Source organism: Rhea pennata, chromosome 12, assembly GCF_028389875.1.
Source record: "Rhea pennata isolate bPtePen1 chromosome 12, bPtePen1.pri, whole genome shotgun sequence".
NCBI lineage: Eukaryota > Metazoa > Chordata > Aves > Rheiformes > Rheidae > Rhea > Rhea pennata.
Genome location: NC_084674.1, coordinates 2,403,583 through 2,422,849, shown reverse-complemented (window position 1 = coordinate 2,422,849; position 19,267 = coordinate 2,403,583). Strand labels below are relative to the sequence as shown.

General features: G+C 38.6%; 1 protein-coding gene across 2 annotated transcripts in view; it reads right to left on the bottom strand.

Annotated features, from left to right (window-relative positions):
• The window catches only part of SUMF1 (sulfatase modifying factor 1), a 38,842-nt gene that overhangs the window by 12,141 nt on the left and 7,434 nt on the right, over positions 1-19,267 (bottom strand). For both annotated transcript variants that reach the window (XM_062585410.1, XM_062585411.1), the window contains exons 4-7: positions 8,930-9,012; positions 6,572-6,694; positions 5,738-5,852; positions 4,665-4,778 (exon numbers count right to left, since the gene is read on the bottom strand). In XM_062585410.1, the coding sequence (XP_062441394.1) occupies positions 4,665-4,778; positions 5,738-5,852; positions 6,572-6,694; positions 8,930-9,012 (435 nt within the window). The remainder of the gene's footprint in view (positions 1-4,664; positions 4,779-5,737; positions 5,853-6,571; positions 6,695-8,929; positions 9,013-19,267) is intronic.

Below are 19,267 nucleotides of genomic sequence, written 5' to 3'. Positions count from 1 at the left end.
GTCTGAAGCTAAAGAGCTAGGGCTGTCCAGACTTTGATCCTGGATTTACAGATCTGAATTCACTGTGTATTAGCGAGTTAATTTTGTAGTGTAGTATTACAACAGGTATATTCTGGTCTGGGTTCATAATCACAGCTACAACCACCTACTGATCTTTATAAATAGAATTATTCTTTATAGAATTATTAAAATACATAGAAGCTTTTTGCAAAAGGAAAGACAAAAAAGTGGTTTTCTGCAGCTGCATCATAACTTTCTGCAGTCAGCTGCACTGCCACTGTGTTGAGCTAACTCAGTTCTCATACACAGAACTGCTAAGACAAACTACCACAGTTAAAACAGCCCCACAAAGGGACGTTGTTTTAAACAATCTCACGTACACATGCAGCCACTATCTGCTAAATAGTTATTTATATTACAAAAAAGATCTAATACTTCTCAGTTCTACACTTGTGTACAAAATAACATCTGCAAAATGTATTAGAGAAACTTCTTCTGCAAGTTTGTCTTAACTGTGATATTTTGTTCACTCATGAGAAAAATTAGCATAGAATCACTTATTTCTGGCAGTAGCAGTGCTTTTGCTTCTCACCTGTAGTGGATACTGCAGAAGCTGAAGGATCAGCTCTACATTTAAGTGGTATTTATACTTCTCTCTGGACGGAGTTTGACCGCACGCACAAAACCCTTACACCTCAATTGCATGATTAAGACATGCTGCGGGACTGTCTCTGTACAGCTAAGGGTACTGATTCTGAGATGTCTTTGAGTGCAAGCAAAATTTCGTAAGACAGTAAGATAGCCAGGCTCTCGATTTCCTGTCCCTCAAGCAAAAATCCTTTAGGGAGGAACATCCAGAATGCACAACTGTAAACTCGAGGTCAGGAAAACATGCGTTACACAATGCAGCTGCGGTGAGTACACTTTGACACCATAAATCTAAAGGCACAACAGAAAGTTCTGCTTAGAAAGGCTTATAGTGGCTCGTAAACATACAGAATATTTGACAGGAACTATGCTGAAAGGTGAGGGGAAGCTGGAAGAACAGGTCACAACTGAGACAGACACTACCTATCACTTGAAACACAGAAGCCTTAGAAATAATTTATTTCCATATATAAAACAGATTTTTCCATAGATAAGTAGGTTATATTTGGCTTACTCTAGTTTCTACTCTGGATTCTCAATGCATGAGATTGCTATTGGAGTATCCTAACCCACTAGATGAATGTTACTGTTTTTTTTTTTTTCCAGGAGATTAGTAATCTATTAAATCACATGAAATGGAAGGCCCATTCATTGTGTTTCCATTGATAAATAAGGATCACTTCATCTTTGGACATTCTCTATATGCAGACTGTTACCTAGAACTCCACTAAATACAGTTTTCTTAGCTTCAATACTTACCTATACAGCTCTTATCCCTGGCAAAGAAGAAAAACTTTCTTCATTGTAAGAGCACAGTTTAAGTCTAGAGTAAACAACTTGCAAAATCTTCCCTGTGTTCCAGGGGTTTTTTTATTTTTATTCGTGGTAATTATTTCTGAATGCAAGCCTGATCAATTACAGAGAACAGGAATCTGTGTGCAGGATTCCATACAGTCCTTATAACCAATTCACTGTACACCCTGAAATCCTTCCAGTACCAGAAAGCTTCTTTGAAGTTTGGAAGTGTTGAACTAAAAATGTTAGAGACTTTCACTGAGCTCTGACCCTCTAGAAGAACTCCTAGTCTTTTAGGCAGAAAGCTTTCATCCTATATATAGGTTATGTTGATTTGTACTCCAGAGAGATTTGAGAGATTGGATTCTGATAGATATGGTGCTAATCATTTTTAATGTCTCAGAAGATAATGCAGCCTCGCTATTTTCGGAGAGCTTTTTCACATTATGAGATTCAGCTTCCTTATCCATTTAATCAAAAGAACTCTTTGGAATTCACTTCAAAGTGTTCCGCCTCACACACTGAATTCTCACAATTTATATCCAAAGTAAAAAACTAAAAGCTTCATTGTTAATACCTCATTGTTAAAGCCTTTCTGAAGTATTTGGGAAATTTTGAATTTAAAAGGCTAAGCAAGCTAACAGCTACTTAAATAGAGAGTAAAATTCATTTTTTAAGCAAAAGAAGGTGAAGCTAACTAGCACTAATGGGAGGAACCAGACTAGTTGAAAGCTACACTTTGGGTGAAGACTGCTGGAGATTCTTTCCAGGACCACCACAGAAACTTTCACATAACTTGTTAAACAACTTGTAAGGACGACCTACAAAAGCAAGCAATTTTACACCAAATAAAAGCTACAAGGCCTTTCCAAAGCTGACACAGATCCTTTACAACACATCTGTAAAAAGAACACTACATGTTACCATGTGTTAACCTACAGAGGTAAAACCACCACTAGGACATATATAGGTGCTACACAAAAGTCAAATTCCAACTTCATATAAATTTCCAAGTTCTTTATATACACAGTTAAAACTGCTTTTTCTTCACAGATTTGGCCTAGTTACTCTGTTTTTGTTCACCTATGTTATCACTTCCGTCTAGGCACCTTTTCTGCCCTGACAGGTAACAGTACGTTGAAGTTTAGCTTGAGTTATCTAAAGCAGAAAGAAGGAAGTGACAAAACCTGAAGTAGCTGTCAGACTAGACAACAAATGAATAACAGACAGACATCTGCAATATGCTATAAACTGCCAACCTGTGTTCCTTCCCATGGACACAGATGCTGTTTATTTCTGAGAGGGGTTGTATGTGCATGTGTCTGTTGGGGTGAGTCCTCTTCTCCATGAAGGCACCACATGCAGATCATTTTGCTTCAGTAACAAGAGAGGTAAAGCACAAGCTTCCCTGGTATAAACTTTTACTCACTCTCCTTCTCAACCCATCAGGCTGCAATCGAGTGTTTTTACTCTTCTATTTTGACATGGGAAAGTTGCTAGTTCTACTTTTCTTCACCTTCATCCAAATTTACATTCTGCTAACTATTCAAGATATCACCTTTAGAAATGTTGCTCTTTAAACAGGCCTTATCTCCATTCATAAGGTACAAAAGACATTGGTCCTTAGTGGCATAAAGCAGGAAACTGAATGGAAGAAGAGTTAGAAGACTGGAAAAGTTCCTTTCCTAAAGAAAGTTTGCAAACAGGGAAAAAAAAACTGAAGAATCGTTTTGAATGCTCTAGGTGTATATATAAATATCAGCTGTATATAGTAGCCATGAATCAGTGTTAGATACATTAATATGCACCTATCTTACCAAGATGCACACAATTCATGCAATACAGCATTCCAGTATTTCCAATTCACAGAAACTGTCAGAAAACTTTTGTTACTGTGAAATACTCAAATTGCATCATATGAATTGTGTGGAGCGTAAGAGATAGTAAGCTGAGGTATACCACAGGGTCCCATAGAAAAAGGGTCTTTAGCCATTGCTAGAGCACTAACACTGACTAGCAATGTAAAAACTAGAGAATACTCCAACTTACCTTAAATCAAGCAAGAAAAAAAGCCACAATTTCTTCCAACAGTATATATTCAATGCACTGCCAGACACACCACAGAACACACCAGAAGATATCCTGTTGTATCTTACTGGGATGCAAGTAACTTGTAATTGGCTAATGTGGTTATGTGTTTGGATGCTTCCAAATCATTTAGATGTGTTTGGATGTTTCCATCAGTGTGATGGAACTACTAGTACAGATCTAGTGAAATCAAGGCCCCAAGATGAATCTAGTTTCCCTTGTTGGCAACATTCTCCTGAAAGAGCAGCAGAATATCAAGCTTTGCAATGTACCAAACAGCAAGAGAAGAAAATAAAAATTACAAATTCCTCAAGCTCCTTGCAATTGCAGATTTCCGAGAAAGGACTGCAGTTACATCAGGCATCCAAGCAAAGACAGATAAGAGAGCACAGCACAGGGATACTCAAATCCTGCAGCAAACAGATAGCTCTTGCCTCAGGAGGTTCAACTGGTTCTCTCATTACAGAAAAATGTTTCTGAACAGAACAAGCTATGTAAAAGTGACACAGTTCCTTTCTCAGATTTAGTCATCCTGGATAAATGAGAGAAGGAGATGTAATATTAGAACTTGAATCTACTGAGAGATACTGCATGAGCAATCTCATATACACAGCTTATCCAGCTGGGCCTCTTTCTCTAGCTGCTAGACACTAGACCCACACCACAAAAAAAATAGAAAGGACAGGCTTGGATTAACCTCTCAAGGGCTGGTAAGCAAGTTCTCCCCATAAGATTCAGCTTTATTTCATGCTGAGTTTTAAAATAGCTAGTAGAAGCCATAAAGCTAATTGATGGTGGGTTGTTCTCTACTAGGGAAAAAAAAAAGGCAAGCTTAACAAAATAGTTCTGGTTTATTTAATCTAATTCCAGTTTGGAAGTATTAGCTCCTAAATAGTTGTTGAGACCACTCAAAAAACAAACAAACCCACCCATCCCCTCCATTGTACTTACTACAGCAATACAATTCCACTGTTGATGACTTGCAGGTGCAATACATCCTGACTCATGAGAGCACAGCCTATCCCCCAAAAAACTCAGAGAGGAGCAAAGAGCAGTAGGGTTCTAAACAGCAATCAGACCACAGTCATAAAGAGCAAGTCCCACACCTCATCTAATGTCAACAAAATACTTACAGGATTGTGAGCCTCGTCTGTTGAATGATGAACAGCCCACCAGTCAGACGTCCATTCCCAAGCATTTCCTATGATGTTGTACAAGCCATATCCATTTGGAGGAAATGCAGTGACCTACATAGGGTACAGAGACTAAGTACCAGTTCCACTCCAAATAAAACAAGGTTTTATCCTCAAGAGCAATCTGCTGAAGCTGCACTGATCTTTATCAGAAGAGATACCTTCGTATCTCAAGAAACAAAACCAGTATCTGTGAAACTAAGACCTAGACATACTCTATTTAAAGAGAACTAAATGAACTGTTATTCTCCATGTTCTCAGCACCATGTTTCCACTATTACACATAGTATCTTCTCACAGGCATTGCAAATTGATCCTCTAAAGAGAGGGGCATTGTCTGATTAACAGACGTTAACTGCAGAGAGTGTTAATGATTTTCTAAATTTCATACCCATTCTTACAACTTCCAGATTCCCCTACATCGCATCCCTCCCCCACCACAAACAAAAGCGAGAGTCATTAAATCACGCATATAGACTTCTCTGCTGATAAAACTCTTTAGACATTTAATAATAATTCATTAGCATCCTTGATTATCTTTCAGATTTTACTGCCTTTCTGCATACTCAACCACCTCAGTCTTCCAAAAAGCTGTTTCACTTTTATAAACTATTGTACAGGTTTTATGGCTTGGGAACAACTACCCAAAGTTAAAATAAAAAAAAAAAATAATAAAAAAAAGCCATGCCAAAAGTGGAAGCAGAAAGTATTTCAGCATCTGACTCAGAACTTGAGGGCAGGGAGGGAAAAAGGAGGTAGTAAGGAAAAGAGGTCAGGAAGAAAAATTAAAAGTTAAAATGAAAGTAATCTTTACTTTTCAATTAGCTAAAAAAAAAAAATCCCCTGCTAATACCTAAGCCTGCAGTGAAACATACTGTAGTTTGAACATCTAAAGGTGAAACAAGAATACAGTAATAGATAACACCCATAGTCCACTGTGTTGAGCACAGACCTCAATTTTAGGAAGGCTAAGTTAGTTTCCATACTATTAATCCACTTTCAGGCACACTTACAGGTGCAGTTCCTCTGTATCCATCCTCTGCAGTGTTATTAGTTGGGAACACTCCCTGCCAGATGTTGACATAATGCTGACCTTTGGGCTGAAGCTTGTTGCCCCATGGGAAAAGCCTGTTGAAAAACATACAGGAGAATGATTGTCAAACATTGTCTCTAAAAGAAACCGTAAAACAAGCTTCATAAAGACTACTTACTCTGGGGAACAGTATGTATAGGTTATTGGTACAGTTGGAATACAGACCATGTATATCCAGCAGGCTTTAACAGAGAGTGGGGATTCAACAAAACAATTTCTATATAGAGGAAGGAAAGGCAGGGAAAAGCCTACATTGTTAGCCCTGCCTAGTGCAATACATAATCAAGGATGCAGTAAGGAGACTTCATAAAACTGCTAATCAGCCTTGTCTTCCCCTTCCCTTCCAAACAGTCACATAACAGGTACAAGCAGTGACTCTGCAGGTGCTGCACAGTAATGAGTTATTTACTCTTTAACCTCTTCTGCAACTCCCTCAGCCCTGGCACTAGCCCCTGTGCCGCATCTCTCATCTACAATAGCAGCAGTTCTGCATCTTTGCACCTTGTCACACCTCCTCCCCCCTCATCTTCTGTGTTCTCTTCCTATTACAAAGTTTAGATTATGATCTGCCACTTACGTATTTAGGGAAATACACTACTTACCCAAAGAAATCTGTTCAGAATAAGTCTGAATTCTATTTACGCATACCACGCAGGAAAAAGCATGGAGGGCAATAACCCCTCCTCCCAGCTCTTTCCTATCTAGTAAATAGCACTTTTAAGCATTTAATCAGGCAGATATTCTTGACAGGTACCTATTCTCAAGGCCCCCTCGACAACTATATTCCCACTCAGCCTCAGTTGGTAATCGTTTTCCTGCCCATGTGCAAAAAGCCAGAGCATCATTCCACGAAACATGAAGAACTGGGTGATCCATTCTGGGAAAAAGTAAAAGAAAAGGAACAAAATCAGCAGCAAACCCAGGCAACTCTACAGAACAAGCACTTTATGAAAACCTTAAAATAGGCCACAAAGGACTGTGAGGAAGTTTCACAGCCTTGTTGTATCAATTACAATTGGACAAGGTACCAGGTAAGACAGCAAACCTCTAGTAGAAATTTAAATAAATGGTGGATGAGGAAAGCAGCTATCAGAGAATGGAAAATAAGAAAAAGAGTTCAGTTTGTCTCGCTATGCTTTTATGTACATCTCTCTACAGTAACCAGAGAGGTTTCTAGCTTGTGCTTTCCTGTGTTCTCACCTCAGGAACCTGCTGAGCCCAAGCACCAGTGAAGAACTACTGATCCACTGGTTTCTGTGAAGACATAGGTGTTCCAAACCCCAAAGGAATGGCCAAAAGTCCTTTAGAACTACAGCATTAGTACTTGCTTCCAGGCTATTTTTTACAGTATGTTAACAGGAAACCAAGATTCTTGACTGAAGGATTTTGGTGGTAATTTAATGCTGAACAGGGTTGCTCTCAGCTTCCCTGTGCACTCCTCCTTTTGCTGCAGATCCTTTAAAGTTACTGGCTGTCATTTTGATTGTTAGTTGTGCAGGGGGAAAAAAAGGAAAGAGTGCTTACTTGTAGCATCACTATTTTCAATTCAGGAAATAGTGAACAGTAAAAATTTAACAAGAAAACATACAATTTTTGTGTGCTTTAAGCAGTTCACAGTTTGAACAAAGGCTCCTATCTTTCCTTTGGTTCAGTTCCCAAACTTGCTCTTAGAGTCTCAGCCTTTTTCCAGAAAGAGGCTGAAAGCATGTCTAATCATTCTTGGCAAGAGACTTCTCGCCAGCTCTAACAGAGTGAGATACTCCAAGAGCTAGGAGTTTTGGCCCAAAATAAAGATGCAGATTTTCTATTTACTTGTCTCTCCTGCCTCATCTAACAAATCAGCCTATGCCTCTTGGTTCACTAGACTCTTTCCACACAGTGAGTTCACTCGCAGTTGTACTAGGCTAGGTTTGCACACTTCCACAACACAAGAGTTACATGGCAGGTTTCCAACTCTTATCTAACTGTGACCTAAATTTTTCCACCTCCCCTTACAACACTTCCTGATATCACCTCTATTTTTACCTCAGATAGTTCTTTCATTGCCCTTGCAGAATAGACAACGGACTTGTAACTAAGCAGTTTAGCTATCAGATGATGTTACTCTAACGTAGCCTTGTCCTTAGGGGACTCAAAAACATGCCAACATCTAGCCTAGATCTAGGCTAGAGTCTAACTTTATTTCTAGCAACAGTGTTGAAACTTTAACTAGCTGATTAAACAGTTAGTATCAACTTCATTGTCATCTGTCTAGTGATAGAAACAAGTTAAAACATAAGAGGTCTCAAACAAGCACAGTCACATCCAAGCATGCAAGTAATAATACAGTAATCTACAACAACAGCTTTCCACATGTGCAGCCAAGGGTTAGTTCTGCAGCATCTACAAATAGTACCTGAGAAAAAGTGAAGCCTTCTGATTTTAGGGGCATTAAATTAATCTCAATTCTGAACCAGAATAGATTGTACAAAGATGTGGGACAGCAGGTTTCAAAGTTGACCACAGGAAGGCATAGCACTAACTTACCTGCAGGCTGTTAGGGTAAAGTTTAAGGCATTCAGCTTCCTAATAACAAAATCAGCACTGATCTTCCATGATAAGCCATCTACAAAGTCAGAAAATACTACAACACACACACTCTTTAATGTTCTGCTACCTGACAGATAGTCCTCCAAATTCCAGATAGTAAAAGCTATTGCGGGTAGACTCCCAGACTATGCAAGCAACTAGTGTTCAATCTTCCCCTCCAAAACTAAATCTGCAATGAATGCTCTACAGTTACTAAATCTCAAAGAATCTTCCATTCTCTTCATGTTCGTGTATTAGTAGTGAAGCAAACACTGAGGCACATTTCAAAACAGTCTCTTCCCCTTCACTGGTAGATTCTTATAAATCTGTCTGAAATACCAGAATGGCAAATATTGGCCATACAACCATCAAATATTGTATGTAACTCACTGGAAGAAGTGAAAATGGTCACAGAAGAAGAAAAAGCAACAAACATCACCAGTCAAAAAAACCCACTCCTTTCACCTCCATTCCTGATGCAAATTTGCAGGTGTATTTACATTAAGCATTGCATATTAAAACTGAATGGCTATTTATGGCTTACCTCTTTAAGATATTTGAGTCAGGACCTTCAGGGTGTTTCCAATTGGCTCCCTTCACAGGCAACCACCAGGGAGCAGCTGCAACCTGAAAACAGACAAGAAAGGCCAGGAAAAGTGGTCATTTAAATGCCTCCTTGAAGACCATCCTGAAGAACAACCATATGACAAATTAACACAGCTTAAAGTCACAGCTCAAGCCTCTGCCTGCAGCTGATTGACCTATTAATTGACCTTGCCAAATCACCTCTGACCAGCCAAGATGGCCATTTGCTCCATATTATAATATTGCTGGCCAGGGAAGGGCCAAAGGTACGCAGTAGCACAAGAAAAAAAAAATACCAAAAAAAAAAAAAAAAAAAAAAAAGGGCAAGAGAAAAGTCAAGTCCTGAGCCTACTTTTCTGAAGTACTGATCTTGTCTGTATGCCTCCTCTCTCCTTCTAGATTTTGCAGGTGAGGACAAAACAAGCCACTGTTCATCCTCTTCAAAGACTGCCTTCAGCACATTACTTGAGGTTGACTAGAACTCTCCTCTCAGAAATTTAGGTATAATTCCTGACCTCTGGAAGTACACAGATGGTATTGGTTGAAAGAGGTCACCTGAAGCATTACAGCTTTATTTGAACCTTCTACAACTTTATGCCAGTCAAATCAGCTAGAAGGTCAACAATCTGTTTTGGTCTGACACATGCTGCACTGAGGATAAAGACAGTTTTCGTTTAAAGAATTTTCATTTCAATTGCTTGTTTCCAAGAAACAGCCTTTTGGAATAACTAAAACAAAATCCTGGTAACACCAGCCTTTAACTAGGTTCAAAACATGCACCTTGCAACACACTGTTTCCTCGTTAATTAGCTCAGTAAGTACTTCCTATCAGCTTCCAGAAGGTGGAGACAGAAGAGCCACAGAAGTCTAGTGGAGCCTTTTTTCAGTTGGTTTGCTGGGTAACGTCAAGCTTGCAAACAAAATAAGGTATAATAATGCTGTCATGAAATATTTTTCTAACCAGAAGTCTCAATATGTGCCTTCCAGAAATAATACTTTGGCATTGCAAAATAAGTTTGAGGATTTCTTCTATTACACTTACTTCCAAGCTGAAAAGGTCACTACACAACACATAACTATTCTATCCTGATTTGCGCTCACTTTGAAACACCTGTCTTAATAATGCATCCTTTAAGAAAATTGAGGCAGAAGGAGAAAACCTAGATCAACCATTGGTAGCATTTTCTCCAGTAGCTTAAGTGCTCACTTCCAAAATACTCCTGTCAGGGATATTTTCTCTAATGAATAAAAATTAAAAGTAAGGCCTCAATGCTCTAGGAGTTAAACCGCCAGATAGTTAACAGTGGACTTAGGAGACCAGATTCCATTCTAATAGTGGCATGTAGAACAACCTTCAGCAACATCTGTTCCTCAGCTTTCCCTATTCATATTAAGAGATGGTAAAAAGAACAAGTGATACAGCAATTTTTGTTCATCCTACTTCCGCTACATCAACTTTGTAATGCATTATACATGCAGGTAGGAATTGTGCCAAGATGGTGCTATCCTCTAACTTGCCTAATCATTCACAGGAAGGTCCAAACGTAGAACCAATGAAAGCTCATGCCCAGGAGACAGAACATCAGTCTGACCCAGCACTTTCAATTGCATCCTTCAACAAGGAAAGGAAATGTAATTTTGTATTTCACACATGCATAATTATCTCCATAAATCATCAAGAAAAACTTGGGTCCAAACATCATCTCAGATCCTTCACTTAACTGTTTCAGCAGCAAAATGAACTGAATTGCCTACGAAATAGGAGTGCTGCTAATATACAAAGACACACTATCTTATTTTTAATGTATTTGCCTAATCTATACAGTTTCCATAAGTTTTTCACTCTTCTCCCATCATCACATCCAGATTTTGCCCAGGTATACCTAAAAGCACACTATAAATCAATAGCAGATCCAGATCAAAGCGGTAGAGCTGTTGGCTCCTAGCCATGAGTCCAGCCGAAGAGCCCAGAGCTCTTTGAGAGTGCTGGAATCCCTGAACGTTACTGCGGCAATCCTGGGACTGCTCCGGCAACAAGCCATCCACACACTGGCTCCTCCAGAACGAGTGAGCAGAAGACATTTGTGTTCAGTGCAGGAGAAAAAGATGCTCTCAGCACTGTTACTGAGCACTCAAACTCAAATATTGGACTTCTGTTCAGAGAGCTACCCAGCTCAACTCATGACACTAACCAGTAAGCTTCAGAATGACCAAGCTGATAAATAGATACTACAGTTAACAGGCTTAAAACTAGTTGGATTTAATCAGTTCCTTATATGTTTGAGCTTTAGTCTTTAATCTATACCCAATAGGGAAGAAATCCAAAGCAAAATTTGAAAACTCTAAGGAAAATAAGATAACCACAGTATTGTTACTAAAGGTTCTCCAAGAACCTGAAAAGTCAATACTAAGATTTCATTCCGGTAGTTACTAAGCACATCACACCTCTGTCAATTAAAAGGCTAGTTTTTGGAAATTAAAAAAAACAAAAATAAAACAAAAAAAAACACTTGCAAGAGACTGCTAAGACTTATACTTCAGAAGACTAATTTTGGAAAACTTTTTTGTTATGCTTGCTCCATGAAAAGAAGAAAAAAAAACAGATGCTTTCAATCAGAATGGTTTATTTTAAACTAAGAAAAATACGGTCTCTCCACACGAGAGCACTGTGTGCGCATGTCTTCTGTTTCTGGCTCTGATGAGCCGAACACCAAATGGCTGCCAGTCTTTGTAGAACATCCAGATCTTTAGAGAAGTTATACATGTAGTACTAGGACAAGATAACAGTGACAGACTATGCATAGCCTTCAATAATTCATTGCAATTTCCAAAGGAAAAAAAAAAAGTCATATACCTGAAATTTATGGTCCTTTCAAAAACTTCTCATAAGTCTTTAAAGCTTTTAATTGCTCTAAATCTAATTAGCAGAAGAGCTAATTACACACAGATATTACAACATCATATTTAACACAGCAAAGCCTTCCCTTGCCACTAATGAGCTTAGTTACTTTCATAATGCTGAGCTTTCCCATACTTCATTCCTAAACGTGTGTTCTGCAGACTGGCAGGAGATTTATTTTGTGAAAATAGCAGTATACATTGCTGAACATTTTATCTTGAAGGGGACACTGAGTTAAAAGACACTGTTTCATTTTGATTAACTCCTTACAATATAGCTTCATCACTTACAACAGAATTGGTCAAACAGATAACAGCTCTGCAAACGTTACATAATTGCCTTGATACATAAAGGAATGTACTTCTATGAGCAAATGACACTTCAGAGGTAGAAAAGCTCTGTGCTTGTTTTGGTCTGATCCAGCTGCAAACTTGGATTATCCAGCTCTCTGCTCCAGGATTAAATTTTAAGAACTCACTGTTCTGCTTATGTATGCTCTTAGTACTGTGAAGAAAGGAGAACATGATATGATAATCCTGTAAAGATTTATTAACAGTTGACTCCAGCCTACAAGTTTTCTACCCAAATGAAGCAATTTGCAGAACTGAAGCCTGCCTAGCAGCTTGTATAAAACTGAAAGTTTTAAGCATTCAATCTTCTCTTCAATTTAGGCTGGAATATCCTTACTTCAATTACCCCATTAACTGTACTGGTGATTTCAGAATTTTTAAACAATCTACCAATTATCTTGAAGAAAATTCCTTCCTAAAAACACATAAGTATTATCTCTGGGGAACAAACCTAGAGGTCTGGAGGCCCTCATTGGTAGGATGGGGCTTCTGTACAGAATACTGTTTTCAGGTCAGGTTTTACTTGAAGTAAGGCAGGTGCATGTAAATCAGTCAATTTTTGTTCCTCATAGCCATATCCAACACACTGGACAGTTGATTAACTACTGATGCAGGAGGCAGCCAGGCTGTAGCACATTTTTAGTATGGTAGGGCGTTAAAAACAAAACGGAACTCCCCCAAAACCTTGTACAACAAACAAGCCGCAAATATTTTCCTCCTTCAGAAACTACAAAGAAATCGCATTGGGTTGGACCCTGGTTAAAGTGCTTCTTTATCACTTTCCTACATTGTATTGCTGCGTCTTCCCAACACACCCCAAAATCTAGTCTTCCCTTGCACTAAGGTTCATTTCAGAGATCTGTCTGCCACCTGCAGCTCCCAAGCATGCATCATTGCAGCACCTGCTTCCCTGTGCAGCGCAGGAACCTCCCCCCGTCACTGCACCACTGCCTGGTGAGCTGCACGGCCACCTTCAGAGGCGACCTACGGGCACCAGCAGAGCAAGCTGGTATTTGAGGATACAATTCAGCAACCTTTAATAGCAGCAAGCAGCAGCTATTCAGGGCTGCTGTGTTAGCACAGCCCAGCTCTCAGAGCTAATGCTTACCAACACAGCATGTTGGCTGCTTGCTATCACCATCTTCTCTTGAAGTCCTGCTCTGGGTCAGAGAGCCAGAGACTCGTAGAGGGCAGAGACAGAGCTTTGCATTCAGAAAAATACAGAATACATCACAGCAGCAGCTAGTTTTAAACAAGCCTGATTCACACAGTGGTCCAACTTAATTTCAAAGCTATTTTCCAAATCCTTGCCTTAGATTTGCCTTCCAAGCCTTAGACCGATGCACACTCTCTGTTCACCTTGGGCAGTTTCCTCCAGATCTGCTTTTCCTTTCTATAAGCCTGCTGAAAATGGCACTAACGTGACCTATTTCTATGCAGTGCATCATCTCTATAGCAACAGTCCTGTGTTTAAGTTGAAACAACTGTAACTGAGTCAGGGAGATACTACAACATAAATAATGTGAAAATGAATACTGGTTCAAGATAAGGAAGAGATCTTCTCTAGCCATTATCAAGGTTGTCATAGTAGCTGCATAAGGGGGCCATAATCTACATATGCAGATAATTCATAATATTTCATACTTTTCATAATTGTATTTGTACTTGTAAAATATTCTGCAGAGAACAAACCTTCTATAATTACTGAACTGAAACATAGTTGTCATAGTTGTCAAAATCTCCAAATTAGTAATTAAGTACACTGTAACAGCTAAAAAAAAGTAGTCAGTTGAAGTATTTTTCCAGAACATAACTCCAACACTTGACATTGCCAGCTTTTGCAATGCTAATGCAAATCTCATGCTATTTGCTGTATCAGTTAAAAGTCACAGCTCCTAAAAAACTCCAATTACAGAGGAACCTCTTTGCATACTTCCTTCTTACAAAGGTTTCTCACAATCCTCACTAGCTCCGAAATGAGGGCAATAAGGAGTTTTGCTTAATATTAAATAATGATACTATTTACCTTCAGTTAATCATATAGAAATTGAACTATCACAAAAAGGAAAGGTAGCAGATTTATAGAATAGGAATAAATATATTTTAAGTCAGAGAGAGGAGTTCAGATTTAAACAGAAACTGAAACTTTACTTTTATAAAGGGACCTTTTCTTCCACATAAGGAAAGGTTATTGAATCCCAATCAAATAGAATAATACTTCACAACTTAGTCAATCCTCCAAGAAAAATAATCAAAAACATTTGATGCTGAAATCCAGTAAGATTCATTATGTGCAAGTCTTGGAATCCAAAGAAACTTATTTTGAGGAACTGGTATTCCTGCTGAGTTTCATCTCTAGAGGTCTATTATTCAGCCAGCATCTAAATCTGCACTCAGACTAGTCATTTTTTCCAAAAGTCATATGAATATGAGCTTCAAGAAAATAAGGCATGTATGGACACGCGTATATACAGCCTGAGATGCAAGTAATACTCCACTTAAACGTTTTGCTTTATATTGTTAATAGGGACTAGCATTACTAATAACTCCCAATGAGCGATGCTTCCTGCACATCTTGTGCTATTCCCAATAACAGGAGTTCAGCATAAGAGGATAGAGATTAAGCGTCCGTCAACTCCATCCTTCTCAAAGCTTTTGTAACCTAACTCTTATCAGCACCTCCTACATCTGAAGCACTGGAGTTTGCAAGAATTGGGCTCACCCATCTCTCTATTTGATTTCAGTTTCTTCTCTGAAAATCACCTGAAAAAGCAAGAGCCAAGGGCGGTGGAAGTAAAATTGACCCTTAAAATACCAGTAGGTGTACTGGTCAACTTCTGCTTATGCAACGTACATATGTTGGTATGTTAACAGCATCAGACAAACTATACAATAACCTGCCTATTCTCTCTGCCTCAAGATGCAGATAAGCAAGTTGTTATTGTATGCTGTCAGAATGCAGCCTGCACAGTAACAGTTGCAAATGCTAGGACTGCTATCCTACTCATAAACATTGCTTGTTTCAACATTAATTTGCCCTTCTGTCTCATTCCACCCTGAACACTCCTTTGAAACATATCTCCACTGTTCATTACAATGGGACTCTGACCTTTGATAATAAACACCAGTTTAACAATAATTTGCTCCAGTTTGTCAGTGAACCGACTCCACTGAATTTTCAGATCAAAAATAAAATGCCTCCTACGAAGAAAGTGTACAGATTTCAGATTTGTATGCTTTTTGTACAGATTTGCATGCTTTTTAATTCTTTGTCTCTTCATTGTAAGAAATCTGTCAATATATTTCCAGTCCAGTAGCAAAAAAAAAAGAGAAAAGAAAAAAGAGAGAAAAAAAAAAACAGCTACAGCATTTATCTTCCACAAGCCAAAAATAAGAATTCTCCCACTACTCTACAGTGAACACATTTGACTTATGCTGTATTTCTTTCTCAGAACAAGTGCTATCCTGTTAATTTTTTTCATAGTAGCTGCCCAACAAGCAAAAACTCTTGCAGGTATTTGTAACAGCTCTCAAATCTCCTCTTTGGCAAGTATGCCTCAGTACCTTCTCATTTCACAGACAATTCCCATGCTTTTTGCCTTGGGATACGTTCAAAAAATACCATACAAGTAGAAAAATAGCACTGGGCATGTACTTCCTTGCTCTACTTCCTCCTTAACTCAAGAGGGGAGTGAGCGGGAAAACAGTCTCATCGCAAAATAAGACATGGAAGATCTCTAAATCTTGATTTTTTCCCCTTTTCCCCAAAGTTACCCCTAAAAGAGAAGGAAAGAAAGTTCTCTAACCATCAGGCTATTGGCTATTCTAGGCTGTGTTTTATCTGTGATGTCTAAACCAAGGCCAAATTTCCAAGAAATGCCATGACTTAACAGCTGTAATAGGTGCAGTGATTAGTACTTCATTTTAATCCACAAGTCTGAGAACTGATCTTATTTATGAATCTATCAAAGTTGGTAAGTTCACACAAAAGGCTTTGGTTTTAAAGGACTTCCTACCCTCCTCCTAGAAAATTCTGATGTATTTGAAAAAGTCCCTGCCAATTCTACTAGCAACACTCACATCTGTTACAGTGCTAATTTTCACTCTACCATGCTACCACAGCAAAACTCTGAGGCCAAAGCTGAAACTTCAGTTCCTAGACAGCCAGAACAATTAGGTTATTGGTGGCTACACCCCTTTTTACTGCTTCCTTCCAGAAGAGGATTAGGTCAAACCTACATTCCTGTAGTAGTGGATATGTAGGACACCACCTAACCTTCAGGAAATTCACACCCAAAGCTCCAACAATTATTCTACGTGCTAAGTGGGGTCTCTCCTGTATTAACTTTTACCAGCCCCACCTCTGTTTTGTCTAATTTGGCAGTCTGCTTCCTTTCAGGGCCTTTGATAAAATTTGTCCAGTTTAGGAACTGGAGAAGTCAAAGTGGCCAAATACAGCAATCCCATAGACATCCCTCACCATTTCTAGTTGTTGTTAAACATTACTGGATTAAACATCTTCATTTCCATCCTTCCCCAATTTTTTCACTATATATGAAACATTGCTACTGCAATATGCTTCTTTGCTAATCTTCCGCTATATTTCACACCTACATTTAGTAGCACTGTTCAACTGGAGAAGTCTCCTCAAAACATACCTGAGCCACTACAGCAAAGTCATATCTGTAAGAATCTGTATTCTTCCATCAGAAGTGGCCAATACAGTAATTTCTCCAAACACTTTGGTGGAGGAGTTTTCAGTACTAGAAACACACTGATGATATCCTATTATGCTTTTCATGGTGATAATAACAATTCAAGAAGATATACACCATAAGTTAAAGTACTAGTTGACTATGGTATATAGAATATATCGACACATAAGCATTAAAGTCTTAATGATCGGCAGTAGAGAAGATTAAAATCTGTTGATGTAAGCCAATTTCATGTTATTTATACCTTTTCCGTTTACATGTGAACAGTCACACTGCAGTAGCCAAGTTTTAAAATACATTCACATTTTCTTGTAATTGAACAGCATTAGATTCCTTTCATTATTCTTCTCCAGCAGATGCTAGTGAAGTTTAAACATTTAGACTTCCAGTCAACGTAACAAGAAGTTAGGTTACTAGCCTTATATATAAAAAACCACTCCCCCCCCACACACACAACTTGCAGATCTCCAAGAAGAGTTTGCTTTTGCAGAACCCTAAAAGTTCTTGCCCCATAATTTGAAAGCCATTGCATTTTAGCAGTTATTTCTTGCAAGTTATTTATAGCAACTTGTTTCTCGTATACACCATCTATAGGCAACACTAATGCACATCTGCTTTTTTCAATTAGCACCCTTCAGGATTGCCTACATAATTAGGTTGCCTGAGCATCAGTCTGACCACACTATATGTTAGTGCCACATCCACATGCTTGATGCTTCTCTTTTTCTCAAATGAAAAATGCTTTCCAGCTGTAATCCACAAGTTGAACTGTCACAGAAAGGCACACTCAGAAAATCCAAAGTCTGTACAGCACTCATTAGTTATAATCTCTTACAGAAAGTGCTTCCCACAACAATGAAAAGACATAGTTGAAAGGCAAACGTATATTCAGATAAGGCAGTAAATTGCCTCTTCAGACATTAGAGAGTTCTCTTTCCAGTTCTATAACCATGCTGTGCTCTGCAATATTCTCCTTCCAAACAGCAGTTCCCTGCTTAAAGTTGGATTTCACGGTATGTAGCTGGTGAGGGGGCAGGCAGACAGGAGGAGGAAGAAAAGCAGCTTCTAGTTTCTTCAAAATATTACAATATTTTAGAATATGTTTGTCTACAGCACCAGCATAAAGTTAAGCTATGCCAAACTACAAGAAAAGCAGTTTCCACAGCATCTAAAGTGGCTAGAACAGTATCTTTTTCCATGCCTACTCTGATGTTCTGCATGCCTGTAACATATAAAATCACATAGCAATAAATACTGAAAAACATCACAGAAGGATAGTCTCCTGAAGTTTACTCTAAACAAATGCAGAAGATCTTTGTAAAGAAACTGCTAAAGAGACCATTTTGTGTTCCATGCCAGCTCTCTGGGAGAATTCTTATTCTGTTAGCGTTACAGCTTCTATTTGAAAGTTTGGGTGGCACACTCAGGAAAGCATCTCCCAATAATCTGTATTTGATTAGACAAATAGCTGAGACTGAACTTACACTAGCATTCTTATTTTAGGTTTTAATTAGGGAGCCTGGCTTAGGGATTTCTGCACCACAGAACTAAGGGAGGAAAAAGTTTTCCTGTAATACTGACAGCTGAATCTGTCATGAAGATATGATGATCCCAGCTATATTTATTTTACCTTCAGCATCATTTATGCTGGTACTTGATAAGTTGCATAGTCTTTTCATAGCTCACAGTACACATGAGAGTCCTGAATTAAAAAAAAAAAAAAAAAAAAAGTAACAAACTTTTAGGGTAACATTTTTTTCTTTGCAGTAATAAACCAAAGTTCACTTTTTTGCCGTAGCCTTATATAGCCTAAATTCACACAGATTAGAGGTTTCAAAAAGCTCTATCAATCTCTGTCCACTTAAAAGTTTTATGGACTTCCCCTTCCAGTACCATCTATATAGAACTATGACTATTTACTATTCCAGGTTACCATACCATGCACTTGTGATAGGCAAGCAGGAATTGTTGTGCTTTTCTCAGGATACACATCTATTTAGGTCAGACTGAACTATTGTCAAAAGATACAGTTTCAGTCCTGCTACTAGTTTATCGCTACATTGTGTATGCCCTGCTTCCCCCTTATTGATCAAGCAGTTCAAGTACAAGCCAAATGAGCTTTGCTAATCCAAAAGAAAATTCACTGACCAAGCAACTAAGAAAATCCCAGCCACAGCAAGCATAGCTTGAAGCCACCCTCGCCCTCCCAACTCAAATTGCCATGTTGTGTACATAAGAGTACTCCATTTCTAATGCCTTTTTAAAAGCATGGACAATAGATACAGAAATGAAGCATGTTTATAGAATTAGAGAATATTTCAGGTTTTAAGGGA